Source organism: Diadema antillarum, unplaced genomic scaffold (assembly GCF_040938485.1).
Source record: "Diadema antillarum isolate AM-2024a unplaced genomic scaffold, OU_Dant_1.0 seq00000382_RagTag, whole genome shotgun sequence".
Classification (NCBI taxonomy): Eukaryota; Metazoa; Echinodermata; class Echinoidea; order Diadematoida; family Diadematidae; genus Diadema; species Diadema antillarum.
In genome coordinates this window covers 3190693-3203822 of record NW_027271380.1, presented here as the reverse complement: position 1 = coordinate 3203822, position 13130 = coordinate 3190693, and the positions used below count along the sequence as shown (strand labels likewise).

The 13130-nt window shown below is 39.4% G+C and overlaps 1 protein-coding gene across 1 annotated transcript; it reads left to right on the top strand.

The window, feature by feature from the left end:
- The first annotated feature begins 5144 nt into the window (after positions 1-5144).
- LOC139731618 (cyclin-dependent kinase 1-like) lies at positions 5145-12816 on the top strand. The gene is made up of 7 exons (XM_071642508.1): positions 5145-5184; positions 6356-6512; positions 7165-7285; positions 9414-9584; positions 10317-10480; positions 10979-11120; positions 11785-12816. The coding sequence occupies exons 1-7, from the start codon at positions 5148-5150 to the stop codon at positions 11884-11886; spliced, it is 894 nt and encodes a 297-aa protein (XP_071498609.1). The 5' UTR covers positions 5145-5147; the 3' UTR covers positions 11887-12816.
- The last annotated feature ends 314 nt before the right edge of the window (positions 12817-13130 follow it).

Below are 13130 nucleotides of genomic sequence, written 5' to 3'. Positions count from 1 at the left end.
TGGCTGAGTGATGTAAATGGAAATGGCCAGTGTTTGAATTTAAGAATATGTGTGTTTTTTTAAATAATAATTAGCATTTGATCCACAAATGTGATAGTGAGGATAATAGAAATGTATTATTGTACCTTTCGCTGCGGGAGTGGACGGTATGAACTAAAGGATCACCAAGGTCAAGCAGATTGTGTACCTTGTGTAGTGTTGGTTTGACTGGTGATGAGTTTCATTCTTCTTCTTCTGATTAAGTCTGCCTCCTTCAATAGACTGAAGATTCTTGCAGACTGGTGCTATTTACATTATAATACAATTTATTTACAGATATTTACAAGCACATAGAAAAATTGACGAAAATACTAGCCACTGTGATCAACCGTTAGACGGTTTCGAAATGATCCCACAGATGGCGCTGAAACAATTTCTGACGACAGGGAATTCCAGTTCCTTACAGTTCTTGGGAAGAACGAATGGCGATGCGATTCAGTTCTCGAATATGGTACCTGATAGGAGTGTGGTTGCGAGACTCTCGTTAACTGAGTAGCCTGTTTGATGATATAGTCCTGTGCTGAAAGAGGAGTGAGATTATTGTGTATTTTGTACATCATAATTAGCCTGTCATTTTCTCTGCGCTGTTCCAGAGTGGTCCAATTAAGTTCTTGTAGCATTTTGGTGACACTCGAGGTGTTATGGTAGCGATTTAAAGTGAATCGCGCAGCTCTTCTCTGGACCATTTCCACTTGGTGGATTAGGTTCTTGGTAGATGGGTCCCAAACTGTGGAAGCATACTCAACAATTGGTCGAACCAACGTTTTGTAAGCTGTGGCTTTAACATCAGAAGATTTTATGCGAAGATTTCGTTTTAGAAATGCAAGCACGTTATTGGCTTTATTGACAGTATTGTTGATGTGTTGGGTCCACTTCAAATCAGAAGTTATGGTTACACCCAAGTACTTCACGGATTCAACAGATTCAAGAGGGGCGTTATTTAGATGATATACGTGTTGCACCTTACTTCTTTTCCTGGATATTGTCAAAACCTTACACTTATCTGTGTTCAAATCCATCATCCATTTTTTCGCCCAGTCACCAATTTTGTTTAGGTCCTCTTGAAGATTTTGCGTATGATGTTGATTGTCGATGGTCATGTAAGAAATTGCATCATCGGCAAAAAGGCGAACCTTTGACGCGAGATCATCAGGCAAGTCATTGATGTAAAGTAGAAAGAGGCAAGGCCCAAGAACCGACCCCTGAGGCACTCCAGATCCTACCGCTACTGAAGAAGATTTAATACCATTCAAAACGACCCTCTGACTTCTTCCATTAAGAAAACTTTGAATCCATTTCAGATTTTTCCCCCTGATACCGTAGTAGTCCAGTTTACGTAAAAGCCGCTCATGCCCAACCTTGTCAAAAGCTTTTGAAAAATCCATGACTATAACATCCGTTTGACGTCCTGCATCTAAGTTCCTATGTAAATCGCTTGTGAAACCAAGTAATTGTTGTTCACATGACATGTTCTTACGGAAGCCATATTGCAGGGGAAAAATGATGTTATTTTCGTCCCCGTGCTTCATAATTTTGCTGGCTAAAACGTGCTCCATTAGTTTACAGCAAATACATGTCAGCGAAATGGGGCGGTAGTTTACAGGAGTAGATCGATTACCTTTCTTGTAGACTGGTACAACATTTGCTTCACGCCAATCATTTGGTATTTCACTTAATTCATATGACAACCGGAATATATTGCAAAGAATTGGAGCCAGAATTTTTGCCAGCTGCTTCAAGACTCGTGGAGTTATACCATCCGGTCCAGGGGCCTTACATGTCTTCAAACCACAAAGCAACTTCTCTACACCCTTTGATGTAAACAAAATATCCTCCATTTCTTCAAAGTCTGAGGTTTCCGGTAGTAAGTCATTCGGTATGGGAGTTTCCTTGGTGAAAACACTTTTGAACTGTTGGTTCAATGCTTCAGCTTTTGCAATTGGATCAGTGATCGTAACACCATCACTTTTCAGTTCTCTTATTCCTGTATTATCAGTTCTGTTGTGTTTGATGAAGCCCCAAAATCTCTTCATACTCTCAAATTCTGTGGTATCTTCATCGATAGAAAAAAGAGATTCCACATAATTCCAATAAGCCCTCCTTAGCTCCTGTTGCAGTGATTTCTTAACTGCTTTCAACTCTTCCTCCAATTGAAAAGGGACTACCCCGTGGTTTCTCAATTTCATGTTCCGACTCTTTTTGTTCAACCTATCTCTCCTTTTGATCAACCTTTTAATCTTGTTTGAAATCCAAGGTATGTCATTCTTTTTGGATGTCATCTTATGTGGAACAAACTCTGTCATTCCCTTCTCTATTCCATTCTTGAACATAACCCAAGCCTCATTCACTGAGCAAAAGTCAAGCTTGTCTTCAATTTCCTTGCCTACACCTTGCATGAAATCAGTTCCAACACAAGTACTTTTCCAAGGAACGGAACGTTTATATTCCAAAGAAATGCATAATTTGGATAAATGCTTTGAAAATGAATGAGTCATTCAATAATAAATATAATCTATGAAGGTGCCATATTACAATTTAGTTCGTGTTAAAGTCTTTTTGAAGAAATGTTTTTACCTTTTTGTCTCTTTGTATAATATCGTACCCTTGTTCTTATAAGAACCTTATATATAAGGTAGAGTTTTCAAAACTGCCATTTTCATCGTTTTATGTTGTAGTTACATTTCTCATACTCCGGAAGGGATCGAAAGAAATAAAGTTTAAAGTTCAAATTCAAAGTTCAAAGTCACCTCAAATTTACACAACAGCAACAACCACATCAGCCATCTCGCTGTAATAAATATTCATTAAGCAAGAGTTTAATGCTCATGAATATTTATACTACTTGACCTAGCTCGGTAAACCCACACCTCCGTTTAAGCAACCTATTGATGAAGCTGATTGGTCAAATCGATCAGCTCCGCTTTGTTGATTGGTTCCTTCGAAACGGCGGCGTTTACAATCCGTACACGAGCACTGCATGCTACACAACGAGTGTGTACAAGCTGCGCTTCGGTCACCCATTCATTGTGCATGCTACGTGTACTGTGTTGTGTGCAAAAACACATTGTACGCATTTATTCTAGTTATGTATGCTGTGACTGCCAGACGTACGTAGAGAATCCACCGCTGGTTTCTTGCCATCGCCACGAAATCATCGCGTTTCATCGACTTAAATGCTTCCAACATAACTCGTATTTCCCCGGATCAGTCCTCGAATTTTCGTCCATTGGGACTGGTAAGTTTTGTAGCGGATGTCTGTTGTTTGGGTCAAAATGTTTGATATGTTTGTTGCCAAATTGTTGGTAGCTTCTATCCTACTACAGTTCTGTCTGTTGAATGGAGGAGAAATGGGCAAGCGACTTGAAACTGTTCTCTGTTCACAAGGCTTCCATTTAACATTTTACTACTAGATCTGATAATACTAATAGTCACTCAAATTCGTTTGCTCGTTTGATGTTGTCCAAAAAAAAAATCAGTTTTGCGGCGTTACGTTCTCCCTCCTGCAACTGGCTCCTTTTTAAAAATAAAAGGCCCGGCCCCTAACTGTTAGCAAGATAAAGTGTTAGAGGCAGAGGCATCAGGACGAGAACCGTCAAAGTGAAACCCCAGCATAAATCGTTAACACTCCCAAAATAGGCGATGTCCATTTTTGACTATCCTGCGCTCATGAGGGAGGCTCCTGTTCGTAAGTTGACCAAAAGATCGGTCTGTAATCTGGTCGTCGGGGATATGTTCCGTGGAGATTGCGTCTATGGCTTCGCGGATCAGTCCGGGAAACCCGCTCATGAGGACCGCTCCCGCGTACGAGGACTGCCTCGCCTCATGAGGACCGCCCCCACGCCTCATGATGCATCAGTTGATTAAAGGGATAGTACAGTTTTGGTGGAGATGAGAATTGGGCTTTTAACTTTTTGTGAGATACAATTAACAAAGAAAACACTTATGATATAGTACAGAACATACCATTTTAAGAGGAATTCAAAGTTTATTTGACGAAAAACGGGTTTGGAATGACTGAAACATCAATAAACAAAGTAAAACAAAGGGATGGTAATATAAAGTGTGGGTCCCACACTTTATTAGAATCGCTCTTTTTGGGGTGATATCTCAGCCATTTCAAAACCAATTTTCATCAAATAAACGTTGAATCCCTCATAGCATTACATGCTCTTTCACATTTTATAAGAGGTTTCTCATTATCTCACCAAAAAAATGTTAGAAACCTGAAATTAGGTCTCAACCATAACTGTACAATCCCTTTAAAACTCGATTTTTGAAAAAAAAAAAAAACAGACAGGATTTTTTCTTCTTTTTATCATGGATAGTGGACATGTGTGTGTAACAAAAAAATCACTGTGCAAAGTTGCGACAATTTATACGTCAGATGTGAGATGAATAGAAGTGAATAGGGGGCCTCATGAGGCGTGGGGGCGGTCCTCATGAGGCGGGGCAGTCCTCGTACGCGGGAGCGGTCCTCATGAGCAGGTTTCCCGGACTGGGATCCCCTCCCGGAGGAGAGTAATAACGTCCAAAAAAATAAATAAATAGACAGTTCTACATGAATAGGGCCCAGGCCTAACATTAGGCGTAAATAAAAAATTAAATAAAAGACTTCTCCGGACAGACGGATCTTTCTGTTTAACACAACACTAACAGGTAGTTCGTAAGTATCCCTCCTCATGAGCATGGCCGGGGTGCTCATGAGACCCTCGCCCGGGCGCGCCCTCAGGTAGCGACCTCGGGGCGAGATGCTCATGAAGTATGACTATGAGATCCCCTGTTTATTGTTTTGGAACGAAATGACTGATTTTGTAACGAAATATTCCATGCGACACTTGGCGCCCGCCCCATGGTCATGGTCTTTGTCCATCATGATCATCATGGTTTAGATTCTAAACCGTGGACAATATTTTACCACCTTCATGAATTCGGGCCATAAATAATGTTAGATTCGCCAATGTATATTCATGGCTCACTATTGTACATCCATACCATTCATGATGCTGGTCTTTTTTTTGTTCTTCCCTTTCTCCCCTTGCAGGCACAGATTTCCGCTCTCAACACAGCTGTTTCTGTGAAAACAGCCACACTTAGATCACACATCCAACATGGAGGATTTTGTCAAAATTGAAAAACTTGGGGAAGGTAAGCACTAAGAGTAAGAGTAAGACTAAGGGGAAACAATTTCAAACATTCCTACTTTTGTAGCCAAACTACAGATGAAACAGTGTATACTCACACATTATTGAATTATTCTGCATTGTGTAACATTGTTTATACACTGAATACAAAGTAAAGTACTGAATTATGGGATTGGAGCAGCCTGAGTCTTTCAAATACTGTATGGTCATGTGGATGTCAAAGTTTGACATTTCACAATCTAAATTGCTGCTGACACACAAATATTAAAGGACAAAGTTCACCTTCATAAACATAAGGATTGAGAGAATGCAACAATATTAGTAGAACACATCAGTGAAAGTTTGAGGAAAATTGGACAATCGATGCAAAAGTTATGAATTTTTAAAATTTCTGTTTTGGAACCGCTGGATGAGGAGACTACTACAGCTTGTGAGTCATATGCGTACAACAGTATAAAGAAAATTCAACATATTTCCACTTTTTTCGCATAATAAAAGAGCACTTGACTTGCCTCTTTCTAAAGGCAGGGGGAATAATATTACCCATAACATTTGTCGGTAACGAGTCGGGGGAATGTGTACTTTTTTCATAAGATGAAATTTTGTTGTACGCATGTGACATCTAAGTTTTTCACACACTGCAGTAGTCTTCTCATCCAGCGGTTACTGAACAAAAACTTCAAAAATTCATAACTTTTGAACGGATTGTCCGATTTTCCTCAAACTTTCAATGATGTGTTCTACTAATATTGCTACATTCTCTCAATCCTTATGTTTATGAAGGTGAACTTGTCCTTTAAAGTGTCTTTCATACAGTGAAGAAAGTTGACTGTCATGTAAAGGTAAGGAATTTGGTTCATCTCTATATCAAACTTTCCAAAGTAACCAGCCAGATTACTTTGTGGGATTTTTCTTTTTCTTCGCTTCGTTGAGTCGTCAATCCATCACATTGTGAAAATAAACCAAGATCACTCTTAAACTGATCTGTTGAATTGCAATTGTTGCAAATCACTGCTATGTATGCATATATATCCCAAATGTCCTCGAGCCCAGTCCCATTTAGTTCAACGTGATCATTTTTTTTTCCAGCTATTTAAAAGATCAATATACTTTAATTCCAATACACTGAGTTGTTTGATTTTTTTCTTTATCATCCCCTGTACACAACAACCCAGGTACGTATGGAGTGGTGTATAAAGGCAGACACAAGACAACCGGAAACATTGTTGCACTGAAGAAGATCCGTTTAGAGAGCGAGGAAGAAGGCGTTCCCAGTACTGCTATCAGAGAAATCTCTCTTCTAAAGGAACTCCAACATCCAAACATTGTTCTGTAAGTGCATCATGTACCTTTCTGCTTGTATGAGGGCATGCTGGGAGGGGTAGTGGTTAAAGACAAATGAAAGAGGCATGGTTGAGGGGGCCTTCTCCAGACATGGTAATTGACAGGATGCTGCATAACTTTTTTTTTTTATCACTTGGTGAAGGGGGAGATCTAGAGAGAAAAAAAAAAGAAGTTTTGCTTCAAAACTGTTTGCTTGCCCAATTCAAGCAAGCATTTTTCTCATTGCTCCAAAACATTTGCCCAACTTTGATTTTCACTTGCCCTGGACAATCGGGCAAGCACTTAATAGTACTTTGACTCATAATAAGTTTTCTGGTGAAAGGATATGAGCTGACAGGGCATGCATCTGGATTCATCCTCTTAATTGAATTTGAAAAAAACACCAACAAAAAACAAATATCTGAACTATAAAGAATTGCTTTCAGAATGAATGCAGAAGAATATAATCTTAAAAGAAAGAATATGAAGAATGATATTTTTCAATCTGAGAATACATAATGTTATATTTATATATTGTCACTGTATACCTGCCCCCTTCACATATGGAGATATAATAATTGTACCTTGTCATGTGCAATGTGGCAGTGCACTGCAGTTACCAGCTAATGGCAAGAGAAACCCCTTTTTTTTCCATCCACAGTCTACAGGATGTACTAATGGAGCCCAACAAGCTGTACTTGGTGTTTGAGTTCCTCACCATGGACCTCAAGAAATACATGGAGACCCTGAAGGGCAAACAGATGGAGCCAGCACTTGTCAAGGTGAACAAACTACAGCCCTTCTGACTACCTCTGATTAGTAATTAGTCCAGATTATGTCACACATGCCACTGACAGTAGTATTGCAGGCAAATTCTCTGCGGCACTGCAGTTTGTTAGTTACCATTTCCATGTAAGAATCTCAAAAGAACATGGACATTTTCATTTCAACTCAACTGCAAGAATGTGTGATTTGAAGTTTGGTGTTGGTGCTGTTATTATCTATTAAGCAACTTCGTCATATCAAGTCCAACAAGGCAAGTTATGCTGATCCTAAGTATTTATCTCTGACAGTACCTGGTGTAGCATTCACATCGCCACTAACTCTGTGAGATCTTGCTGGAAATGCATGACAAAGAAAGGTGATTGCATTTGATTTAGTGGAAAAATGAGCAAAGAAAATGGGATTCCATCGGAATCCCGATAATTTATATTCTTTCTGGTCAGTTTATTCTGTCTTAAGTTTATTTGTTGCATTTGATTTAATCAAAATATGGAAAGGTAAAGCCAGGAGTGCTTAGTTTTAGATATATGATGGGGAGGACAGATTGAATTGCAACACATTTTGCAACTTCTCAAAAATATACAGTGCACTCCCGTTACAACGAACACGGTTATAACGAAATTTCGTTATAACGAAGTAAATCTTCTGGTCCCAAAATTATCACCATTAAAGTCTATGGTACAAAATTCGCTTATAACGAACACGGTTATAGCGAAATTTCCGTTACAACGAAGTCTTTTCCGAGCGCCACAGACAAAGAAAAACAAAAGAAATGTGCTCCGTTATAACGAAATGCGAATTGCTTTCGAAAATACGTAGCGGAACAAAGCATATCATATAGCATCTCTGCATGGGTTAACGCTTCACACCACTGTGTGTTCGCTCCTTGTGTCACGCACAGTTTCTGAGGGGAACTTGCGTTTATTATTGTAATACAGTTATCCCATCACATTTCACATAGCTTTCCAGTGTATGATGAGTATTCAGCAAACATAATATGATATTATGCACGTGGCTTCCTTGTTTTCGTTATATATTGTATTTGTTCGGTTATAACGGAATTTCGTTATAACGAAAGAAAACTGCCGGTCCCGAGCATTTCGTTATAACGGGAGTGCACTGTATAACTTGCTTTTTTGCTCCCAGGTTCACATTGATATGGCCATGTCTTGAGTGTATATTCCCATTGTGACTTGCATTAACATGAGCTATGCACAAACTTGATATGATGTCTCTTACTTGTAACCAAGCTAGCACCAACACCAAGGCTGACATCATAAATTGAATAATCCCACTCAGGGTTTAATATTAATTAATCAACCTTTGGAGACAAAGCACTTGAATTACAAACACAAATAGTGGAGCTCAGTTCAGCAGACGACATTGAACATATCTCATCACTAGCTACAGGATCCACATCATTTTTAGGTTAACTGATAGGCCTGCTAACACCAACTGAAATCAAGTTCAGGATTATTGCTGGTGCTGATGTTGAAGTAGCACCTACACATCAGCACTGGTTTTAAAGGTGCATGGTCCCCGTGTTTTAGTCAAATGCGTACGCGGGCGCACGACGCAAGTTTCCTATAGAGACCTACGCTATCGACTTCTTTTGGCGCTTACGCTTTGGCCCACTTTCCCGAGTCCGAAGAAGTCCGATTCACTGTAGTCAGTGGTCCGATCACAGTTCGGCTCATGATTCGGCTGAGGGGGATGACAGCTTTAGCAAACTTCTTTTGTGATGTCATAATAACAAGCACATATGCACGCACCCTGGCATTACTACAGACTGCGCGATGCGCAGAGAAGACAACAAAGGCAACGTTACTTAGCAACACCTACGCACTTTACTCTTGATGACAGCTCTACTTCGGTAATCTTCGGCAGTATCATCAACAGCGCCATCTACACTACCGGGACTATGCCCCTTTAAATCTGAAGTCAATCCAGTGTCTGACTAGCTCTACATATGAAAATTCACAAGGTAGTGATGATGGCCTGAAGGTATATCTCGTTTGTTTTTTCTTCGGTTTGCATATTGTGCCCTTACCATCCTCTTCCATGTCATGGTCCTGTTTGTCTCTTTCTCAGTTTGTTAAAATATGAAATACTTGTTATAAATTACAGAGCTACACTCATCAAATTGTGGACGGCATCCTCTTCTGTCATTCCCGGCGCATCCTCCACCGTGACCTAAAGCCGCAGAATCTCCTCATCGACAACAACGGCATCATCAAGCTGGCCGATTTTGGACTAGCGAGGGCGTTTGGCATCCCAGTCCGAGTCTACACACATGAGGTCAGAGCTTGTACACTTTTCTCTGCACCATCCTGTACATTACAAGCATTTTTGTACCTCCACACATACATAGTGACAGTGTGTATGGGAGTATATTCCAGTAGGAATCACTCTAAGGTCAAGTGGTCGGTCGGTTGCAAAACTTGTGGCTTGAACTACTCTCTCATTTTTGGTTCTGGGGTAAGATGGGGTGTAATTGCACTGTCATAGAATGTAATTCCTAACTCAAAATATTTAAATTCATGCACAGCAGAATCAAATCTGGGACAGATTTATTTTGCTGATTTTGAGCACATTCCACCAGAAAATACAACTTTGATTTGTCAAATTTTCATAATAAATTCAAAATTGTGCACGAAGCAATAACCAAACAACTGCTCCTTCAATGCAGCTACCATATGTTTTTTTGTTGTTTCCTGATTTAATGACAGTGTAGACCCTCACATCTTTTATGCAGTATTTAGGAACATTATCAGTAGACAAACAAAAAATTATGCTTCATTTGCTACACCATAGTTTAGATAATGGTTGCATTATGATCTATAAATGGTCACAAAACTATATATGTATTTAATCTTTAAGACTCACGCAACTCCAAATGATTCATTAATTGGCTTATTAACATAACATGATTACCATAAAAATCAGGACAGTTATAGTTGCTGCAACAGAATCATCAATGTTTATCATTATTGCACAATGTTTCCCTGTGACATGATCCCTGCACAACAGGTGGTAACTCTCTGGTACCGTGCACCCGAAGTCCTGCTTGGATCCACGCGGTATGCCTGTCCCATTGACATTTGGAGCGTGGGCTGCATCTTTGCCGAGATGGTGACAAAGAGGCCCCTCTTCCACGGCGACTCAGAGATCGACCAGCTCTTCAGAATTTTTAGGTCAGACTGAGCCGGAAAACCTCACACCAATTTCGTTTTTATTCAATGTAGATTATTTTTGATGTCCAGAGGTGGCTAAAAATAGACTCATTTCTTATCTAGTTGAATGACTTTTTCTATATGAAAGTGAAGCCATGAGGGAAATAGAATACACATGTTTGAAATAAGGCAAGTCATTGGTATGTACTATTTCTCTTATCTCATTTGCAAATCAAATCTTGACTTGCTAGTAGTTTTGGTCTACCTCTGGATTATTCTTTTTCAGTGAATCCATAATATTGGTGATATTGTTTGTCATCATTACTGGTACCTGACTTGGTTGAGTGGTATAATATAATGAAAAGATAAGATGGTATGTCTGATGATACAAATAAATGTCTTTACATTTTAAGGACTTTCGCTTTGACTTGTCAAAAATAGTAAACTCCAGAAATGGTTTTATGTCTATGATTTCTTATTTTTTTCTAAAGTTTCTGCTATCTCCATCTATATACACAGGACTCTTGGAACACCTACTGAAGAAGTCTGGCCTGGAGTGACTCAGCTACCAGACTACAAGCCAACGTTTCCCAAGTGGACGAATGAGAACCTGAAAGGGGCAGTCAAGGGGATGGAATCTACAGGCCTAGACCTCCTCAGGGTGAGATACTGCCTTCGTTGGTTTCATCCCAGTTTCTGTTTATAGTGCCAGGGCCCCATCTTATAAAGCCTTCAAATCAATCACAAGTCCCCAAATCAATCGCAACTTGCATCGCAGCTCACAAGAAACTTGTGGTTGATTTCTATCACAAGTCTTTATAAGACAGTCCCCTGGTCACTCCATGTTCAACTGGACTGTGATGAATAGAGTGAAATAATTTGATGTGATTGACACACGTTTTTCAATTTGATGTCATTTTATGGATTAGTAGAAATTAATTAATTAGTGAGCATAATTAAACTGCATTTCAACTGTCTTTGAGAGCATTTCTGTGTTCGATATTTGGATAATACTGTATAAATTTTCAGTCATTCTAAATTTTTGTATTTGTTTTCCCTCTTTTGAACCACAGAGCTAGCTGTTTCGGTGTAAAAAGAAAAAGATTTTTCATTCTGGCAATTATATTTTCAAAAAGCTCATAACACATTTTGCCCCTAAAATTAACAGACTCTGGACACACACATGAACACAAAAACAAAAACAAACCTTGCTTGCATAGTACAATGTACACTGGTACTGCTACTCAAAACTGTATCATTTTTGCCCTTGATAATGGTTTGATAAACATGTATTGTTTTGCCTCTTCCTCCATCGTTCTCTGCAGAAAATGTTGGCGTACAACCCTTCCCAGCGCATCACGGCCAAAGCAATAATGAAGCATTCGTACTTTAACGATCTCCAAGAGCGAATTATGCCCATCAGCTAGTGGACTCGCCTCTCCACCTCTCGCTTTCGCTGTTGCTTAACATCTATATTTATTCCAAGACTGATATTGATCTACTGGTATTTTTCATTGATGTTGTTTCTGAATTCGTATTACCTGTGAGGAGAGGACTGAAGATGTTGCACATGGAGTCGCATCGACATCAATGCTGCGGAGAATTATGCTCTGTACATGGGTTTTTCCCAATTGGGAAATTCATTTGTGTGATGGTAGAGATTTAGCGTTATAGGTGAAATTCATGTTGGTGTAGCTGTGTTTGATTGATGCTGAGTGAAGCGTTTGGTCAAAGTGCTCCAGATAGTTTGTGAGAAAAATGTGAATGAGTCAAGCCAGGATGGGTATTTCATTCAGAAGAGAAATCAAAACATGAGGCACTGTTCTCGCACTGGAGATGGAAGACAGGAAAACCCAATTTTGATGAGCTTGCTTACACCGAGGTGCTGCTTTTAACGAGACGAATTTGGTGGTTCAGATTGTCCATTGCTGTGTTTAGTTGCTCTCTTTCTTTGTACGTTTCCAATGAGGTACTGTATACGCCATATATTTCGCAAGTCTTAATTTTCGCTAATCAGGAATTCTTGACAATTTGCGAGTGGTTAAATTCGCGATCGTGAAGTCCCATATTGAATGGAGAAATGTACACGCATACAGTGTACGTTTGGTCGTAGTACACATATTCACATTGGGATCAGAGTCATTTTCATGTGTCTTTAATTTCGCGAATGGCACCAGACTTGCAAAGTTCGTGGAAATAAAACCTCGCGAAATATTTGGCGCATGCAGTACATCTCATAATAAGCCACCCAGATGCGAACTGATTTTGAATAAGAGCAGTCAAACTGATGCAGCACACCAGTAACCATCTCAAATTCTAAAATCCAAGTCCAGACAAACACAGACAACTGAAATTCTAGATTATCTCTTTTAAGAAAATCTTTTCAGTCACCATAGAAATAGCAGTTCCACATTGCACTTTGAATTACATGTATGTATAGTCTTTGTACAAATTAGACAACATCATGAATTGTAGGTTATGGTAGGAGAAAAGATATTGCCAATTTTGAATGACCCTTGGTCACAGGTGTCATACTCGTTTGTGAAATTTACAACAATCTGAGTTTATGTTTCAATTTGTTTCCATTTTCAGGAAATCCAAAATATTTACACACTGGTTCTTTGGGAGTTGTAGAAACACGTCTTCCATTTCTCTGAAAGGAAGGTAACGA

Bases quoted from the DNA above. Each gene is read 5' to 3' on its own strand.
- LOC139731618 (XM_071642508.1), top strand. From the start codon at position 5,148: ATGGAGGATTTTGTCAAAATTGAAAAACTTGGGGAAG. The intron at 7,286-9,413 runs GTGAACAAACTA...TATAAATTACAG, and splicing joins TGGAGCCAGCACTTGTCAAG to AGCTACACTCATCAAATTGT. The intron at 9,585-10,316 runs GTCAGAGCTTGT...CCTGCACAACAG, and splicing joins TCCGAGTCTACACACATGAG to GTGGTAACTCTCTGGTACCG.